Source organism: Nannobrachium achirus (assembly GCF_963921795.1).
Source record: "Nannobrachium achirus genome assembly, chromosome: 9".
Classification (NCBI taxonomy): domain Eukaryota; kingdom Metazoa; phylum Chordata; class Actinopteri; order Myctophiformes; family Myctophidae; genus Nannobrachium; species Nannobrachium achirus.
The window spans coordinates 12094563-12113082 of record NC_137818.1 but is presented as its reverse complement, the minus strand read 5'-3'; the positions used below and the strand labels follow the sequence as shown (position 1 = coordinate 12113082).

Genomic DNA, 18520 nt, shown 5'->3' with positions numbered 1-18520 from the left:
GTTTGTTTACCAAAGGTGACTGACTCATTGAGGTGTTATGAAAAGAGCCTGGAGGTATGAGTGACAGTTTGTTTAGATGTTCTGTTTGTGAGAATGAACTCATGTGGTTGACTTCTGTGTACATGCTCTCACGCAATGCCAAGTATTACTGTTATCTAATAGTTTACTATAATAATCCTTCCTGCATCTCTCCTTATACTTGTTAGCTATTTTTTATATTGTTTCTTTTCTTTGTTTAATAAATTAAAAGTTTTTATCTTCCTCCTTTAGTGATCCATTCCACAGTTGGCCTGTATAGCCTATATTGTCTTGTGGACATTTCTTATCATATCACATTTCAATATCATTAATAATTTATAATAATATTATACATTCTATAAATTCTATGCATATATTATATGCACAATCAATATAATTTTCTATATATAAAGACTCCCAGTCTTAATAAATCATTGCATTAATGGCTTCCTATGTCCTCTCACATTTCTCTTGCAATTACCGTCATAGACAGATCACTGAGAAAGAGTAAGTGTGTACCTCTGTGTGTGTGTGTGTGTGTGTGTGTGTGTGTGTGTGTGTGTGTGTGTGTGTGTGTGTGTGTGTGTGTGTGTGTGTGTGTGTGTGTGTGTGTGTGTGTGTGTGTGTGTGTGTGTGTGTGTGTGTGTGTGTGTGTGTGTGCGTGCGTGCGCGTGTGTGCGCGTGTGCGCCCGTACGTGTGTGTGTGCGCGTACGTGTTTAGAGCTGCCAATATTCCTCAGAAATGAAATTCGAATATTGGTCTTAGAAATTGGCTCGAATATTGAATATATTCGAATATTAATATTAATACATTTTTTAAATATATATATTTTTTTTTACACGCGCGCACGCACACACACACACACACACACACACACACACACACACACACACACACACACACACACACACACACACACACACACACACACACACACACACACACACACACACACACACACACACACACACACACACACACACACACACACACACACACACACACACACACACACACCCCTTCCCTCTGCCGTGCTCTGAAAGTGACTGGAGTCTGTCTCATTTCTCTCCAAAAGCCCTTAATTGGCCTTGAATATGATTGAAAATGAGGATATTGTGGTAAGCTTACATTTCTTATCACACTCACCATAGCCTACCCATGACTTTCACTAGCCCCACCTCCTAAAAAAAAGAAAAACTAAATATTAATAAAATAATTAATAATTTGAATATTAATGTTCATATTCGAATGTATATATTATTTCCATATTCGAGGAATATTCGGAATTCGAATATTAATTTGGCAGCCTTTAGAGGGTAGCACGGGTCTTCCAGGACCCGATTACCCGAGACCCGAACCGAGAACCGAGCCAGTTCAGGTCTAAAATATTGACTTGTCCCTCGGGGCAGTAGGGTCTAATTGCCCACCTGTACAGTTTGAGAACTAGAAACTGTCTGTAGGCTCATTGTTGCAAACTAACACCGTTGTATATGGGGAATAAAAAACTGTAGAAAACTGTTACAAAAAGAATACCCGATTTTGTAGTGTGTGCATGAGTGACTGTATGTGTGTGCGTGCGTGCTGTGTGTTGCACTGTGTGCTAAAATAACTAGTAACTACAGCTCCTTGTTACACCGTTGTGCAGGGAATAAGCACCCGAAACCGTAATAAAAATAACCCAAAGCCGGATAAAAAACGTGAATTTTCGGCGTGCGGCCAAAGGCTGCACGCATTAACTCCTCCAAGCTCAGCTCCTCTTGGGATTTCGGAGTTCCAGCGCCCCTGAACAGGCTTGTTTTCATTGTGTTTTTTCCCTCAACATGCACATCGTACACACACACACACACACACACACACACAGACACACATACACAAACCTGGCAGGTGTTTTCTGACAAGTCTCCCGCGCAGATCATGGTGTCGTCCAGTAGGTCGCCATGTCCTGCAAACGTCTCCACACATTGTTGCTTAGACACCAAGCGAATGTAGGCAGATGACAGCCTTTCTGGATGGTACCCTGAGGGTGAAGAACACAGAGAGGCAATGAGAGAAAGACTGGACACAACGTTGCACATCGTTACTCACAAAATATGTATGTCAAACCTAAGGTTTCCATTAATTAAATAGATAAGCATAATTTAGTTTTTAATGTTATGTTTCTCTATCAGACACCTCATATTGCCTGAGTTTCTACATGTGTGCATAGTGATACCAGCCACACTGTACGGCTTGGAAACGACGGCGCTGCTAAAGCAATAGGAGGCTGAGCTGGAGGTGCTACAATTCTCATTAGGAGTGACAAGGAGGGACGAGATCAGAAATGACTACATTAGGATCAGCCCAGATTAGAAGGTTATAGGAATGAATCAAAACAGGCGAGGTTGTGATGGTTCGGACTTGCTGCCAGGCAAGAGGAGAAGAGTAAGGCCAAAGAGGAGTGGTGAAAGAGAGGACATGCAAGTGACTGGACTGGAGTGATTGAGGAAGACGCAAAGAACATAAGCAGACAGAAGAAGAAAGAAGAAGGACACCAGTTGAATATTGAACATTGAATGTTACAGTAAACAAATGAGCTCCCAAGACAATCTGCTTGACATACAGTAGGTAGTCATGTCAAAGTAGTATTGACTATATCCAACACTTTATAGCTTGTATTTAAGGTGTGATTGGTGGTAAGTGTAGTGAGTAGTTGGATACGTACCATGTTCAGTGCTGCCCCATCCAGAGATCTCACACAACTTTCCATCAGGGAAATGTTTGTTTGGCAGACAGGCAGTTTTGACATGGCGGGTTTCCTTGGCACAGAATGGAGTGTTGGTGACTTTCAGCTGGAGTAATGCTGAGACACAGTGAATGGGAAGGTACATCAGCATCTCTGACTTACAAAGATGCCATCCTTTATTAAATGAAAATGAATAAGTAAATATTAAGAACCATTGAAATGGATAGATGGAATGAATGGAAATTAACAAGCTTTCTAACGGTATAAAAGTCATTGCAAACAAGAATTATTGTTACAACCACCAACACAAATTCTCAAACTTTTTGTGCTATACTTATTTACTCTTTCCTGTCTTGATCATTTATCACATTCCTTGTAGTCTGGACTCTTTATAGCACCTCTCTACAAGAGGTAAGTTGTGTAATTAGAAGGGGACCCCAAAGCTGCTCTGAATGGTATACATATTCTACATTGGGTTACCTAACTGCCTTAGCCTATTCGTTCAACACCGCTAACTTTCTTCAAACAGTAGTTATGTCAGTACATTCAGAATGGTAACTGGCTTGACAGTTATGTAAACACATGGCCTCACCAACGTCATTATGAGCAGTGCCGTGGTCTGTTACATTGTAATCGTTGTGAACGATGGCTCTCTCCACACGGATGACCTGGTCATAGTCTGGTTCATCTGTTCTAATATCCACTCCCCCCAAGACCACCTGCATGTCCCTGGAACTCATACTGGAGAAACATAAATGATGAGGTATGTATTTATTTCAGACTAACAGCACTAACAATACTTACCAGTAAAGGACTTGACTTCACCCATTGTCAACATATTATCTTTATATAATGATGGTCCTCAACAATGTTCATGGTAAAATGGAACAATTTTGTCTCTAAAGGAAAGAAATGCTGTATATTCATGATGAATCAGTTACAATAACATGCCACAGGTTTACAATGATTTGTGCAGATCTAGATTATATAATGCCATAAAATAGCCTTTGGTGCAGCTTACATGCAGTGAGCAGCCGTAAGAACCCAACAGGATCCAATGAGGACACCTCCACAGATGTGTCGGAACGGCTCAGATGAGTATAATATTCCACCCCAAATATTTGGGGTGGTGTTTGTGTGTATGTGTGTAAAAACACAATTCATGATATCAACAGCACTAAAGAATGTCATTTTCTTTTCTTTTCTTTTTTTCTGGTTACAGTATGTCCACGTTTAGGTCTTCCAGTTTACAATTACAATACACAGATAAATATTAATAATATTGTATGGCAATTAGACATAGTTATATAGTTGAAACAGGCAAAAAGGTTAATATAACATCTTACCTGCAGCATTCACTGAGTTCAGAGTATGCAGCCATGTGAAGAAGAGACAGCATTGTATTGTCACATGCATTTCTGCACACTTTGAAAGTGTATAATAGGAGTGAGAGCAGCAAGAACAGTTGAAGGAAAATGACTGTTGTGATGTTATATTCTCTAGTCCCTCCACCACGAGGAAGGGTCAAAGGTGACCAGACACTGTGCTATGACTTTTACTGTGAACCATGATGAAGTCAGCATTGCATTTAGATTGGATGAGGGATGCAATGTTCACAAACAGCTCTTTATATTTCTCTTATAATGCATAAGCACTAAAATAAGGCTATTTCGACGGGTGCTGGAGTAAAAAGTTACAAAATCTACTCTAAGACAAGTTAAAAGAATAGTTTGATGTCAAACTCTTCGTTTAGACCATGAGGAGCCATTGAGGTAATGAATGTAAAACATATCTCCTTGTAATAAACTCCTCTAGGGAGCGTTTCCTCCTTGTCAATGCCTACAGTACATAATGTACATACATAATGTACCTACAGTACATAATGTACATACATAATGTACCTACAGTACATAATGGAATGAAGTACAAAACACTGTGCCTCGCCTGGTTGACAGGAGTTCGCTCTTCGCTGCATCTGATGATCTGATTAGAGCCAAGCTCGCTGATGCGGGTGCAAAGGGCTCTGTTGGTTTTGCCCACGTACTCAAAGTCACGAGGACATTGAATAAGGTACACCTCATTTGTAGAGCTACTGGTTATCGCACCACGGATCTTAGCAGGTTTTCCTCTATCTCAATACAATGGCTCCTCATTGTCTATATATCAAATCTTTGCTTCTGGGGGGTCCCTTGCTACAAAATATTTTCAGATGGGGGTCCTCAGTCATATTTTAGGAGTCCTTGACAATTAAAAAAAAAGCGGAGCAGTGTGAAAAAATTTGATAACGTTCACATTAAATACGTAACGAGTACATCTTCAGAAATACTGTTACTTACACATATAATATATAGCAACATCTAATTGTTTGAGGAAAGAGTTTGTGCCAAATCAAGTGTTTTAACTCATTAACTGAAATGCACTAGCTTATATCATCTATGACAGTGGTTCTCAAACATTATCACGTCAATGACCCGCAAATCAATACATTCTTGGCCCACAGAGTCTGTGAACAGAAAAAGGGGCGGGTGAGGGGGTAGCAGGGAGAGAAATTAAGACTGCCATGGCTTTTGTGAGTCCTCCTAATGATTAACTTATCGAGTGCATGTTATTGTTCCGACATGAGAGCCGCCACAAAAAACGTTACTATATGGTGCTAAAAATAGCTGAAGTCAGTGCAGTAAAGAGCTACCTTTAAACCTGTTTTACCTGAAGAGTTGGAGCAACCGTTGATAAAACGGCGTATGGTAGTACATACCGGTACAGTATACAAAACATATTGAACACATCCAAAATACTAATATTAATAACATCAAGCATTTATGTGCACATCCAGAATCAAATTAACCACACTGCAATAAACCAATATAGTGAACGTGCCATTGTACATGTAGTTTCTTAAACTATCCTCTGTATAAAACAAAACTATAATAGTTCTGCGAGAGTTCACAGAATACCGATGCACACACACTACATTATACACTCGAGTTAAACTTGGTCGTGTGGAATGGAGAAGGAGAGTCCCGCACGCGAGTTTCTAAATTCTAGGAGAGCGCAGGCAAGGAGCGCTCGTTTTCAACGACATTCAGTTATTGTCCACGACATTGCAAGCGGCGCGAAGGCCAGCGAACCTTGGTTCGCCGGCCGCGCGGCCAGGGCCGCGCGGCCGGCGGAGCGCCGCGCGAGTTACGAAGCCGTGGTGAATGCAATCGTTATATTTATGCCCAGGCCGTAAGGCCTGGGCAAGCGCACGATAAACGCAACGTTTGGTGCACCTCGCGCGGTCCAAGTGACTACAACGGAGCGCTCCCTACGTCCGGTTCAGCCAATCACAAGCTTCAAAAATGAGTCCGGGGCGTGGTTTTGCCTTTGCTCTCCTAGAATTTAGAAACTCGCTTCCTGCACACAGTCTTCACTCACAATAACTTTATTACAACGTTCAGACCTTCATCAGGCATAAAGAAGCAAGATGGCACTGAGCCAAGATATATAGTCCAACAAGAATGGTGGGGGCCAATCAGAGCCCCACACCACACACCTAGACTGAGGGGCGGCCCTAACAGGTAGATGCACAAGGTATTTTTTCCCACAGTAAAAAGTACTATTCTGAGAACAATATCGTAAAAAAGCCACACAAAATTCATTAAAAAAGTCAATAAGGAAGGTAATACAATCAAGAATAAAAAATCAAGAGTAAAACCTATACAGTCTACAGAGTAGGCAGAATATAACAAATATCAATATGTACTTGGGGTCAGACCAGTTAAAGATACAGGTGTAAGGTTCTGAATCAACAAGTGCCATATATGGCCATCACACAAAAAAGGGTCAACATTTGTATTAAAAAACAACTATAAAGGTATCAAAAATAGAAAATCACAACATCACATTTAGTAAGAGTCCATCATTAAGACCTTTAGGAGCTAGAGTGTTACATGTATCCAGAAGGCCTCCCTTCTATTTAGAAGTAGGTCGTGGTTGCCCCCTCCAGGTGGAAGTAGAAGAAACCACCTCCATGCACATGTGATAATACTTTTGATTGGGAATGATTTGCCGGTTAATGGATGATAAAAGACTGATGCTTTTTTAATATTATTACATTGCGCGCAATGGCCACAAGGGTAATTGCCGAATTTAAATGTGTGTGTTAATTCGGGATCAGACGCAGATGCCAGTGTTTCTTAAAGACTGATCTGATTTGATGGGAGTGTGGGGAATGAGTAGTAATGCAAGTGACTGACCGGGGTTTGTCTAGAGCTGCAGTGAACCCCTGTCCGAGGGCGAGGGGTAGCCCCTTTGAGCAAATCTGTGCTTCATTTCGACAGATTTGTTCAAGTAATCGTCTGTGGTATGACATATTCTACGGAGTCTATAGTTGGGTGTGCGCTATTTGCCAGCAATAAAGTGTTCCTATCTGTCTCCTTTCTATAAAGGGTGGTAGATAAGCCGCCATTATCAATGTTAACCCACATATCCAAAAAATGTACCTTTTCATGGCTGAAGTCACAAGTGAAAACCAAATGACTCTTAAAACTGTTTAGTAAATCTATAAAGGTATGCAACTCCTCTATGGTACCCAGAAAAATATAAAAAAAAATCATCAATATACCATAGTATTTTAGAATTCGTGGGAGGAACACATTCTTCTCTGAGTTGAAAACGAAATTGATCTCAAATGAACCCATAAATAAGTTTGCATAATTAGGCGCACAAATAGTAATAAACTTGGTTGTGTAAAACACAGCGTATCGGCTCTGTGGATGGAAACCTCATGTACAAAACTGTTACTTTTCAGGATTCAAATTCAAAAATAGCAGATCTACAAGCTCTTTGATACTTTTGCTTGACACTGTAGTATGATGAAGTAGGGTATTAGAATATGGTATGGGGATAAGAGGTTTCTGTCCGAAGACAAAGATATATACTGTATAAACCTTCCCCTTGCAAGTAGAAGTCATCACTCATAACTAGCTGTCTTAAGATGACAGCATTTCACAGCTGAACAGCCCACTAACAATTGTCCCCCAAGGCCCCCGACCCACATATGAGTCCCGACCCACTGTTTGGGAAACGGTGGGTTAGGGCAGTGGTTCTCAACCTGTGGGTCCCGACCCCCAGGGGGGTCCCCAGATGATTAAGTTATGTGCAACATTATTTTTTCACTCAACAGTAAACAAACCAACATAAAGTTTAGTTTATAGAGGGTAACTTGGTATACAGTATGCACATTTCTAAAGTGACAATTTAAGGACTTCTTACCTGACAAATTAAACATTGGTCAAATTGTCAAATATTAGGGGCAGAAATTGTGAAAATAACTGATCTACATGCTCACAACGCCTCGCGTTGCAAGGCGCTGTGTCGGTTGTGAGCATGTAGATCGGCTATTTTCACAATAGAACCATGATATACAAAATGTAATGCCTCAACTCATCAGGGTGGGGGGGGGGGGTCCCCAGTTAAAATATGATTATTCTGGGGGTCGTGGCCTGAAAAGGTTTAGAAACACTGGGTTAGAGAGCCTGCCTGAGTGTGAGACAAGAGGCCCCGGTTGTCCCAGGTTTGATTCCAGGCCAGGCCTGCAATGTGCCGATGTGTTTCCCTGAGCAAGACTAATATAATTGCTCCCTGAAGCGCTGCCCCAATAGTGCCCACTGCTCCTGTTACTTAGGATGGGTTTAAACTCAGATCCCTCAGGCATGTCTGGCTGGAACAAAAATGTTGACCCTGCATGCCCCCTGTATCACTTTTCATTTCGGCATTAATTGATTCGTTAACAGACTGTGTTTGCACACACAGCCTCTCTCACATCGAGATCCAAGGTCCAAGGTCGTCACAGCTTGCCTGCCAAATCAAGCAGATACAAAGTAGCCTACAATTTACAATTTGGGCATTTAGTTTCTTACAATTCAAGAAACTCTATTAACAAATAATAATAATAAATAATAAAACAAAAAAAAGTTTCTATTACTTAGAGGAATGGCATCTGTGCCTTTGCGTGTGATTCACAGGTTGTGTGAGTGTCCTCCCATTTCTTAGATTGTAGCGATTTGTATTTGTAGACAGGCTCTCTAGATCATTGGACTGGTCCCTTCTATTAGACTTAGTAGACCTTTGAATTCTCTCTAACAGCCTATAGGGAACTAGCTGGGCTCCTGAAAAGGCCCAGTGAATGAGCCCTCCCCAAACCTGCTTTACACACTCTCTCTCTCTCCTACATACACATTTAAACTGAGAGAGACTTAGTGTACAGATAGGTTACAGTAGGTGCAAAAATACAGAAGGTGCAGGCGTGTACACGCACACAAACACACACACTCACGCAGCAAATAAGTCGCGGACATCATCATACAAAGTGTCAGGTCCAGAGGGACAGACACAGATAGCTCATGAATGACACACACTGCGCTCTGTTTTAGTCACACCACCACACCCAGCCTGCACCACAAGTACTGAGTAGTCCAAACGTGTGATGTTCCGCTTGTGCAGATTGAGGGAGGGAAGTAGGCTTGTGTTACACATAAATTAAGAGGCTACATCATGTCAGAAAGAATCACCCTGCAAGTCTCAGCTCGTTTTGTCTGCATCCACTTCTTTTATATACAACAAAAAACAACACTCAGGCACAGAAAAACTATTTAAATAACATCTATGTGTGGCACTGGTGAATTTTGTTTTTTGTTTTTGTCTAATCCCCTACAGTGACTTACAGTCAATTGCTTCTTCTTTTTGGTGTGTTTATTTGAAAAAAAGGGAACAATTAAAAAAAAAGTAAAAAGAAAAGTAAAAATGGTTAAAATGTTTGATTGAAGTTCAAAGGGTTTATACAGGAATGGGCATGTCTGCTAAAATATTTGATCATTTAATCAACCAAATTCAAAACTGTCTATGGTGCACAGTTCACAAGAGCACAAGAGATGTTAAAATGACTCCAGAAGTGTTTCAAAGCTAAATTAAACTTTTACTACACCAGTTGCTGCCTGGAAGTGCTTCTGTTTCATGGCATCATTCACATACAGCAGAGATCTGAGTTTTGACTTGGTCTATACTTTTGAGGGGAAAGACAGACATTATACAGTCAAACACTTATAGAAAAGAGCAAAAACTATAGCCTACAACTACTGTATATTTTCATCCATGCCTAGGCCACTTATCCCTAAACGTCTTTGCCTTTATTTTCTATTTTGAAAAACATTTTAAAATATTCCAAGTAGCCTCTATATTACAGCTATTTGAACTGCTAATAATCGAAATAGTAAAAAACTTAAAAAAAAGGAAAAAGGCAAAGAAGTTTAGAGATAAGGGGGGTGAAAATAGGTCTCAGGCCGTCTGGCCTTCTGGCCGGGCGAAGACAATTAAACGTTGTCACTCACACAAAAGCCCCTTTTCCACTACGAGGCAGAACCAGAACTTTCCAAAACCTGAACCTATTCTTTAGGTTCTGGTTTTGTTTCCATAGCGTGCGGCCCGGTTTCAGACAAGGCTCTGGGAAATTTTTTTAGGTCCTGCTCTTGATGTAGTACTAAACTTGAGTTCTGGGAAACTATGGGCGGGGCCAGCAGCGCTGCTGCTCTTTTTTGGGACCTTCCCGGTTGGGTCTGGTTATATGGAAAAACGTAAGCAGAACTTGGTCCGGAACTTCAGGAGTTCTTTAAAGGTCTTGGTTCTGGAAAGTTCTGGTTCGGCCCTGTAGTGGAGAAGAGGCTACTCACATTTCAGGAATAACGGTGAGGCCTTTCTATCTTCATGTACATTAAGTTTCACATAAACAGAACATACACAAAAGCTCACTGCGAGGAGGAAAATATATTTATTTCAGGAGGACTTCTTATTAGCGTTCCTCCTGGCGTCCTGCTGAGATATGATGAAGTCCAGGATGAGTTTGGCGGTCCTCCGCGGCCGCTCCATCACCACTGAGTGGCCACAGTTCTCCAGCAGGTCTACTCTGCACGTAGGCAAGGATTCTGCCACCACCCTGGCTCCAGACACATCCACCACCTGGAAGATGTCACCACAGATATTGTTGTACATGCTACCAGTCATAGATTAGATGGCTGTAAAAATATACATGATTTAACCACTTGAACCCTATCCCTATTCTGGGTGGAACATTCGAAAATAGCACAAACTCACAAGGTGGCACTGCGGCGCGTTGTGAGTTTAGATTGTCCATTTCCGTTGAATTTGGTGTAGGGGGGGAGGAGAGAGTCAGCCCAAAATAGAGACCTATACGTTTACTGAATATAGACCGCTAAGCTAATAAATATTGCATTATCTCCACTCTGCTACAGCAAGCAATATGGAACAGCCTTCCCCCTGCCTTTGTTGGAGACATTACATTAATCAGTACAAATACCTCCTCAGTACGTGACTGAACCCCAAACTGAGCTCATGATCCTTATGCAGGCCATGCTGAACATCATTACCTGGTCTTGTTTCCCCCATATCACCTGCAACGGTGCAGTGATCAGCTGAAGGTGCTCCTGTAAGGCATATCTTGACTTTTCACTGATAAGCTCCATGAAAACTATAGAGAAACATAGACACGTTATCAGAGACATTTCAGCCTACAGTAAGTCTAGACCACTGGTTCCCAAGCACTAGGTCGGGACCCATTTGTGGGTCGCGGACAGTTCCCTTAATTTTGTGAATGTTTATTGAAAATAAAACTAAAACAAAGGGACCCATACAAAGTAGTCTGCAACCCACAAATGGATCCCGGCCCAGTGTTTGGGAAACAGTGCATAGGGGGTCCTTGACATGAAACAGTTTGAGAACCACCGATCTAGTCAGATGCTGGTGCAAACTGAGTTGCACTTACCTTGTTGATAGAAGTCATTGTGGGGAAGCCGAACATCCACTAAGCCTTGAAGAATCTACAGCATGATGTACAAACAAGAGTGGAAGGAAGGAGAGAAAAGGAAGGGATAAGAATGCATACAGTACATATTAATTCATTAATACTGTATGTACATCGGTGATGTATGTATGGATGTAATGAGTGTCGTGCTTGGTACAGACATGCGCTGAGCAAGTTCTGTCAGGGAACTCAGTGCAGTTGCTGCTGGCCTACCATTGGTCGGTCTCAGCTCTTTTTATATTCAATACAAATATTGCATCCATCCATGAGTTGTCCTGACAGGATACGTAGATGTTATGGGAACAGACATGGTGGGATCTTAACACATCTGTTGCCATGGCTTATTTCTGTCTGTACTGTGCTCTTGCCATGTTTTTGACCAACTTCGAAGACAGCCTCCGCATTCAGTTTTATCGTGACAAAATCACACAACACATCGAATGAAAGAAGAGATTCTCTAGTTTCACCCGGTCCAAGAACCATGTTTCTATGATGTTCGCTTCTGTATTTATCGGCCAGACAAAAAAAAAAAAGCGGCCACAAATGACCCCTTTTTAGACCTTGTTTTGAGAAAAACAGCTTTTAGTGAATGATACTGTATCAGGCTGAAAACTCACTTGATCTTTTTAGCTTTGATTTCAATGACTTCAATATTGTATTTACAGTATTTTTCCTTCAAAGAAATACAAATGAATAAGACAAATAAGTGTTTTTTATTTTGTTTCTTTACCGTTTTCAATCAAGTGTATTCTTGCTAGTTCAGTGTTTCTCTGGCTTGTTCACATTGTTTCTCACATTGTGTGTGTGCGCGCGTGCATGCGTGCGCCTGTACGTGTGCACGTTCACAGTTCAGAGTCTGCATGCGTGCTCGTGTGCGTGTGCATGTTCACAGTTCAGAGGCTGCGTGCGTGCACGTGTGAGTTGAGATGAGGCCGGTCAGAAACAGCAGGCCAAGGTCTCCAAAGGGAAGTTAGTAGGCTCCTCTGCACGAACCACTACCTATAAATATAGAAAAATAAAATCCATTTACAATACAATACAATGTGTCACGCACGCACGCACGCGCACGCACGCACACACACACACACACACACACACTCTCTCTCTCTCACTCACACACACACTCACACTCACACTCTCTCACTCACTCACACACACACACACACACTCACACACACACACACACACACACACACACACACACACACACACACACACACACACACACACACACACACACACTTCTCTCTAACCCTCTCTCTCACACACACAAGTCAATTCAATGGAGCTTTATTGGCATGAGAAAACATACGTTTACATTGCCAAAGCAAGTATCACAAATACAATAAAAAACAGTTGAAAATGGGGAACATACAGTTATACACACACACACACACTAGCCTACATTTCCTTGCTATCCCTCCATCTCCTCCCTCCCTCTCTTTCTTTCTTTCTCTCTTTCTCTCTCTCACACACACACACACACACACACACACACACACACTAAACACATTTATTTATCCCTCCAGCCCTCTCTCTCTCTCTCCCCCTCCCAGATGGGAGGAAAAAAATAGATTAGATTTATAGATTATAAAAAATAAATTGATTCATCTGACGATTATATAGGCTATATATATATAAAATACAAACTCACTGTAAAGTTGTGGTCTGGGTCTCTGGGAGTGGGATGTGTGCCTTCGATCTCGCTGTGGTTTCCACTCTTCACCGAGTCAGTCAGGGGACTACACAACGCCTCCCCATGCGATGCGTTGTGTGCTTGAGTGTGTTGTTGTTGTTGTGATGATGATGATGATGATGATGATGAGGAAGAATATGTTGTTTGTCACCGCGACCGACTAATTCTTGTGGGGGTCCGCTCACTATCCCGACGGGCCGCTGTTCCGGCTAGCGTGGGCAGGTTTTTAGTTACTGAGGTAAGGTTACTGAGGTGATGATGAACCACAATCGTTTGGAGTGGACCAGGAGGAACCAGGACATCACGGCGTGCGGACAATCGGTCCGGCCGACGGCTAAGCAGCGTGAGGACCGGGACATCGCGGTGCGTGATCGGGACATCGTGGTACGTTGACCAGGACGACTTGACGGCGACCCGCGAAGGAGCCGTATCACGGCGTTTGGAACCGAACCGGCCCGGCTCCGCGTCACCGTTTGGAAGAGCCTGCCCGCTTGGAGTTGATCGGCGTCTAGAGAACCGAACCGGCCCGGCACCGCGACGCCGCTTGGAGAAGCCTGCCCGCTTGGAGTTGATCGGCGTCTAGAGAACTGAACCGGCCCGGCACCGCGACGCCGCTTGGAGAAGCCTGCCCGTTTGGAGTTGATCGGGGACGGGGAGAACCGGCCCGGCGACGCGGCGGCGGCACCGCAGCCAGCACGTTTGAGCCACTTACCCAGCGAACCATCACCGTTTGCCGTTTGGAGCAGTCTGCACCGTTGGAGTTGATTGAGCAGCGCTCAAACGGTGATCATGATAATGATGATGATGAGTAAAATGGATAGTCCCGCTGCTGTTGTAGCGCAGCGTCGCCATCTTTGATGGTGAAGTAGAAATTACAGCGACCCACTCGTTTGTTTGATGTGATGATGATGATGATGAAGCTGCAGAATAATGTAACGATGGGCAGGCAGACTAGAGTTGTTGGTGGGTGATGATGATCACAAGTTTGTGTGTCACAAACACACACCCTGGCTTGGTGGCTTCAGTAGGCTACATTGGTTTCACTTCAGCAGGGGGTACACTAATCTGACAATGGCGCCATCGTGTGGAATAAAGGTGAAATTGACTAGCCTGGACCTTTTATATATACTCTATGGCCTGGACGCACTGGAAAGGCATTTCGTCATAGCAAGTTATTATGAATTTCATATTTGAGCCATTTGAGCCATGGTTTAGCAATATTGTGCTTCATGGGAAGCATTTGTCTTTGTTTTTGGTCACATTACTTGTTGAATATGTGATTTCTGACTTATTTTGTATCACAGAAGCACCAAACTGTGTCACAAGATGGATGAGAGTCTAATTAACCTAATTAAGTAATTAAGGCCAAACTCGGGAAACTCGGGGTTGGCACAGCGGTCTATTTGAAATCAAACTCGGGAAACTCGGGGTTGGCACCATATGTGTTAAAGGATAACTTAGGTTTTTTTTACAACAAGGGTTCATATTTTAGATTGTAATTAGAGTAAAGAAAAGATGATTGTTAAAATGTTTTCATTTACTGCTTTCTATCATTTTTAGCGATTTTAATGATTGATTTCAGTGGGTAAATATGTAATTTTTGGCACAATAAGCCCATTCCCAAGATGCTTCCCATGTCTTGATCATCAGGCACAAGAACGAGAAAGATCCAGGGCAAAAGGAATCGCTTGAACCTTGAAGGGGACATGGGAACAGTCAGACCTGGTGTGGGATCTTGAAGCGGACGTGGGAGCAGAGCCTCAGCATGTCCTCCATCTCCTCTGGTGTAGCAGGGATCAGTGGGATGCTCAGCATGTAGTGATTGTGTTCCAGGTCCTCCAGATGGTTGTCAAACTTACTCTCACAGGGATGTCTGATACCTGCCGGTTATAAGCAGGGGTCATCAATATGTCTTTGTTTATTGAAGTCTTTGCACAGGATAGACATTCTAATCTATATAGCCAATTCATTTTATTCAGTATACTACTTTTCTGATAATATAATACAATATAGCCTACCTACAGCAGTGGTTCTCAACCTGTGGGTCGGGACCCCCAAGGGGGTCCCCAAAATATTTTGGGGGGTTCCCAGATGATTAACTTAATGTGCAACATTGTCAATGTAAGGAGTTTTTAATACCTCTAGAGGCAGAAATTGTGAAAATAGCCGATCTTACATGCTCACAACGCCTCGCAACGCGAGGCGTTGTGAGCATGTAGATCTGCTATTTTCACAGTAGAACTGTGTTATACAAAATGTAATTCCTCAACTCTTAGTGCTCGTCAGGGTGGGGGTCCTGAGTTCAAATATGATTATTTTGGGGGTCGTGGCCAGAAAAGGTTGAGAACCACTGACTGGCCTACAGTAATATAATCTCTCTCTCACACAGACAGACCGTCGGGGCAGATGAGAGTGATGCTGCAGACGTCAGAGGGGTGGCAGGCTGCATAGACCCCTGCTACGTTTCCTCCCATGGAGGTTCCCACCAGGTGGAAGGCTCTCCTGTTCAACCGGATGCTTTCCACAAACTACACATGACAGACAGACAGACAGACAGGGTCTCAGTTGGACTGATACATGAGACACGCACGCACGCACGCACGCACGCACACACACACGCACACACACACGCACACACACACACACACACACACAGTCTCAGGTGGACTGATACATGAGACATACAGTACACACACAGACAGGGTCTCAGTGAACTGATTTCACATCAACAGACAGTCACCTTTGACTCTGTTTGCTGCTCGGGCAAGAAACCTCTTATAATCTCCATATTCTGACTTTCAAGTTTTTTTCATAAATTGATGCACTACTTGGTCAGACTTCAGTGTCACACAAAAAAGTGACAACACAGAAATGTGTCTGGTCCTGGTCTCAATAATGCCTCCCCCTGGCCAGCCAGGGCACTTGATGGAGGGGAAAGGAACTGGTTGGAATAACGTGTTCCTTCCACGCGTTATGTCCATCCCGGGGAAATCCTCCCTGTCAGGTGCATTGAAGGAAGCATGAGGTCAGTCCGTTGTCTCCCCAGGCGCGGCAGAGGGAGAGCAGAGCCCAGGATTACATAGGCAATTGGCACTGGGTGAAAATGGGTTGCAAAATCGTGGGATAAAAATTATATAAAAAAAAAAGGAAATGTGTCTGGGAAGGAATTCATTAGAAGAACAACTAAATTGCAGAGAAAAAGGGGGTACATTTATTTTGGCTACTCTTGTACTCTCCCCTGTATTTTGGCTACAGTCCACCACTGCTTACAGGAGGTGTGAGAGCTTAGCTTTTACCTGCCGGATTCGTCGGACCTGTCCCTCGATGGAGTAGTCCTCTGTGTTGTTGGTGCGAGTGGTTTCTTCATGACCAGGCATGTCCACACACACTATGTGCAGGTGTTTAGGCAGATACTGAGGAGAGGCAGTCGAGAAGAAATCACAAAGACAGTTATCCATGGAATAACCACCACTGTTAAATTTTCTTCCTGAACTCGTTTAAATATTGAGTGTAAATTTCACTGTTGTCTATTCCTGAGTATTAGTGTAGCTAGCTTCAGAGAGTTTGTGAAACTCTCGAGTTATGTTAGGGTTGACTGAGGTCTCAGAGATTAAAGTTTTTGTCGGGTGGAAACCATGTTCAAAGCAGTTACTTTACAGGATTAAAAAACAAAAACAAAAAAGAAAACAGCAAAAGTAGCAGATCTACAAGCTCAGAAGCATGATAGGATGAAGCATGATAGTAGGATGTTAATTCACGTAAATCATAAAACGTTAACATATCCAAGGCCTACTGTATATGAAAATACAAGTGTTGAGAGTCACTGAGAGTAGAATGTTTAATGTTGTTATTAGTTGTATGTATGTAGTGGACCCTGCAGGTACCTTGACCACAGTCAGCCATGAGTCTTTGTGTGCGGAGAAGCCATGCAGCATGAGGATGGATGGTCTGAGGCCTCCTGCCTTGCCTCTGGAGGAGTAGCAGAAGCGATAGCCTTCACAGTGTGCATAGCGCACCTGCAAGCCCAGGGTCCTCCTCCAGTACCTTGGAGAGGACCAGGGAGATTTAGGGCTCTATTTTTGTCCATGCCTTACCGCTTATCCCTAAACTTCTTTGCCTTTTTTTTTTTTACTATTTTGAAAAACGTTTTTAAATAGTTCAAATACCTGATCTACTGTACAAGCACACGAACGTGTCGATGTAAATCGGCTATTTGAAGTATTTTAAAATGTTTTTCTCAGAAGGTAAAAAAGTAAGGCATGGATGAAAATATAGAGAAAGGCACAAGGTCAAGACACTTTACTGTACAGTTCATGCACATGACATGCTGCCATTCCGACATCCCCCCATTCAGACACTAACCCTACAACTAACCCTAAGCTCAACCTCTATGGAAGTGCTGCCACTCAGACAATTAGAAGTTAATGTCTGAATGGCAGCATGTCGGAATGGAGAGCGGCCCCCCACATGTTTTCTGTACTGTACAAGTGTATGCTATAATAAATAAGATCATGCAGAAGGCATTCCTTTTAGGCCTATATGGGGCTAGGCATAAAATCAATGTTCTATTTATACAGTACTGTATGTATGTATGTATGTATGTATGTATGTATGAATGTATGTATGTATGTATGTAATTATGTATAACGTATTAAATTGATGTAATATAAATGTTAATAGCCTTGGTTAAATTCCTCAAAGAGGGCCATGGCAAGCATAGTATCATCAACCACAATCTGGGATCCCCTTTGATAAAAATGAATTAATAAATACAATGATAATCGTTACATACCAGTAGTAAACCTTGATGAGTGCTGAGGGCCACAGGAGGAAGGACGCTGCAAAAGCCAGGATGGGAACGGCCAACGTGGCCCCGGCGATGAACAACAGGTTCAACAGTTCTGGATCAGCAGCCATGGCTCACCTGACAATTCAAACAATTCAATTCAAGCTATATTCCAGGCACACAGGGGGTCCATATAGTACATACAAAACATCGACATCACACATAAACTAGAAAATTAGCAATTTGTGAAATTGCAAGTGTGGTTGCCCTGTGTTTCAAATCATATTTGAGTTTTGGGAAGTGAATTTCCATTATTTTGGGGGCTATGTTTGTTTACCAGTAAGTAAATGCATCGTGTGCATTGTAATCCCCATATATGAGTATAAGGGGGTACCCTAACAGTGCATCTATAAACTCTAACAGGGCATCATCTGGGAATC

At 42.6% G+C, this 18520-nt stretch overlaps 1 protein-coding gene across 1 annotated transcript; it reads right to left on the bottom strand.

Annotated features, from left to right (window-relative positions):
* Positions 1 to 10553: 10553 nt before the first annotated feature.
* On the bottom strand, positions 10554 to 18211 carry LOC308290633 (monoacylglycerol lipase ABHD6-like; the record flags this gene model as incomplete). Its single annotated transcript, XM_080732543.1, has 8 exons — positions 10554 to 10736; positions 11165 to 11265; positions 11560 to 11614; positions 15017 to 15174; positions 15690 to 15822; positions 16591 to 16707; positions 17179 to 17338; positions 18087 to 18211. The coding sequence occupies 8 exons, from the start codon at positions 18209 to 18211 to the stop codon at positions 10554 to 10556; spliced, it is 1032 nt and encodes a 343-aa protein (XP_080588669.1).
* Between the last annotated feature and the right edge of the window lie 309 nt (positions 18212 to 18520).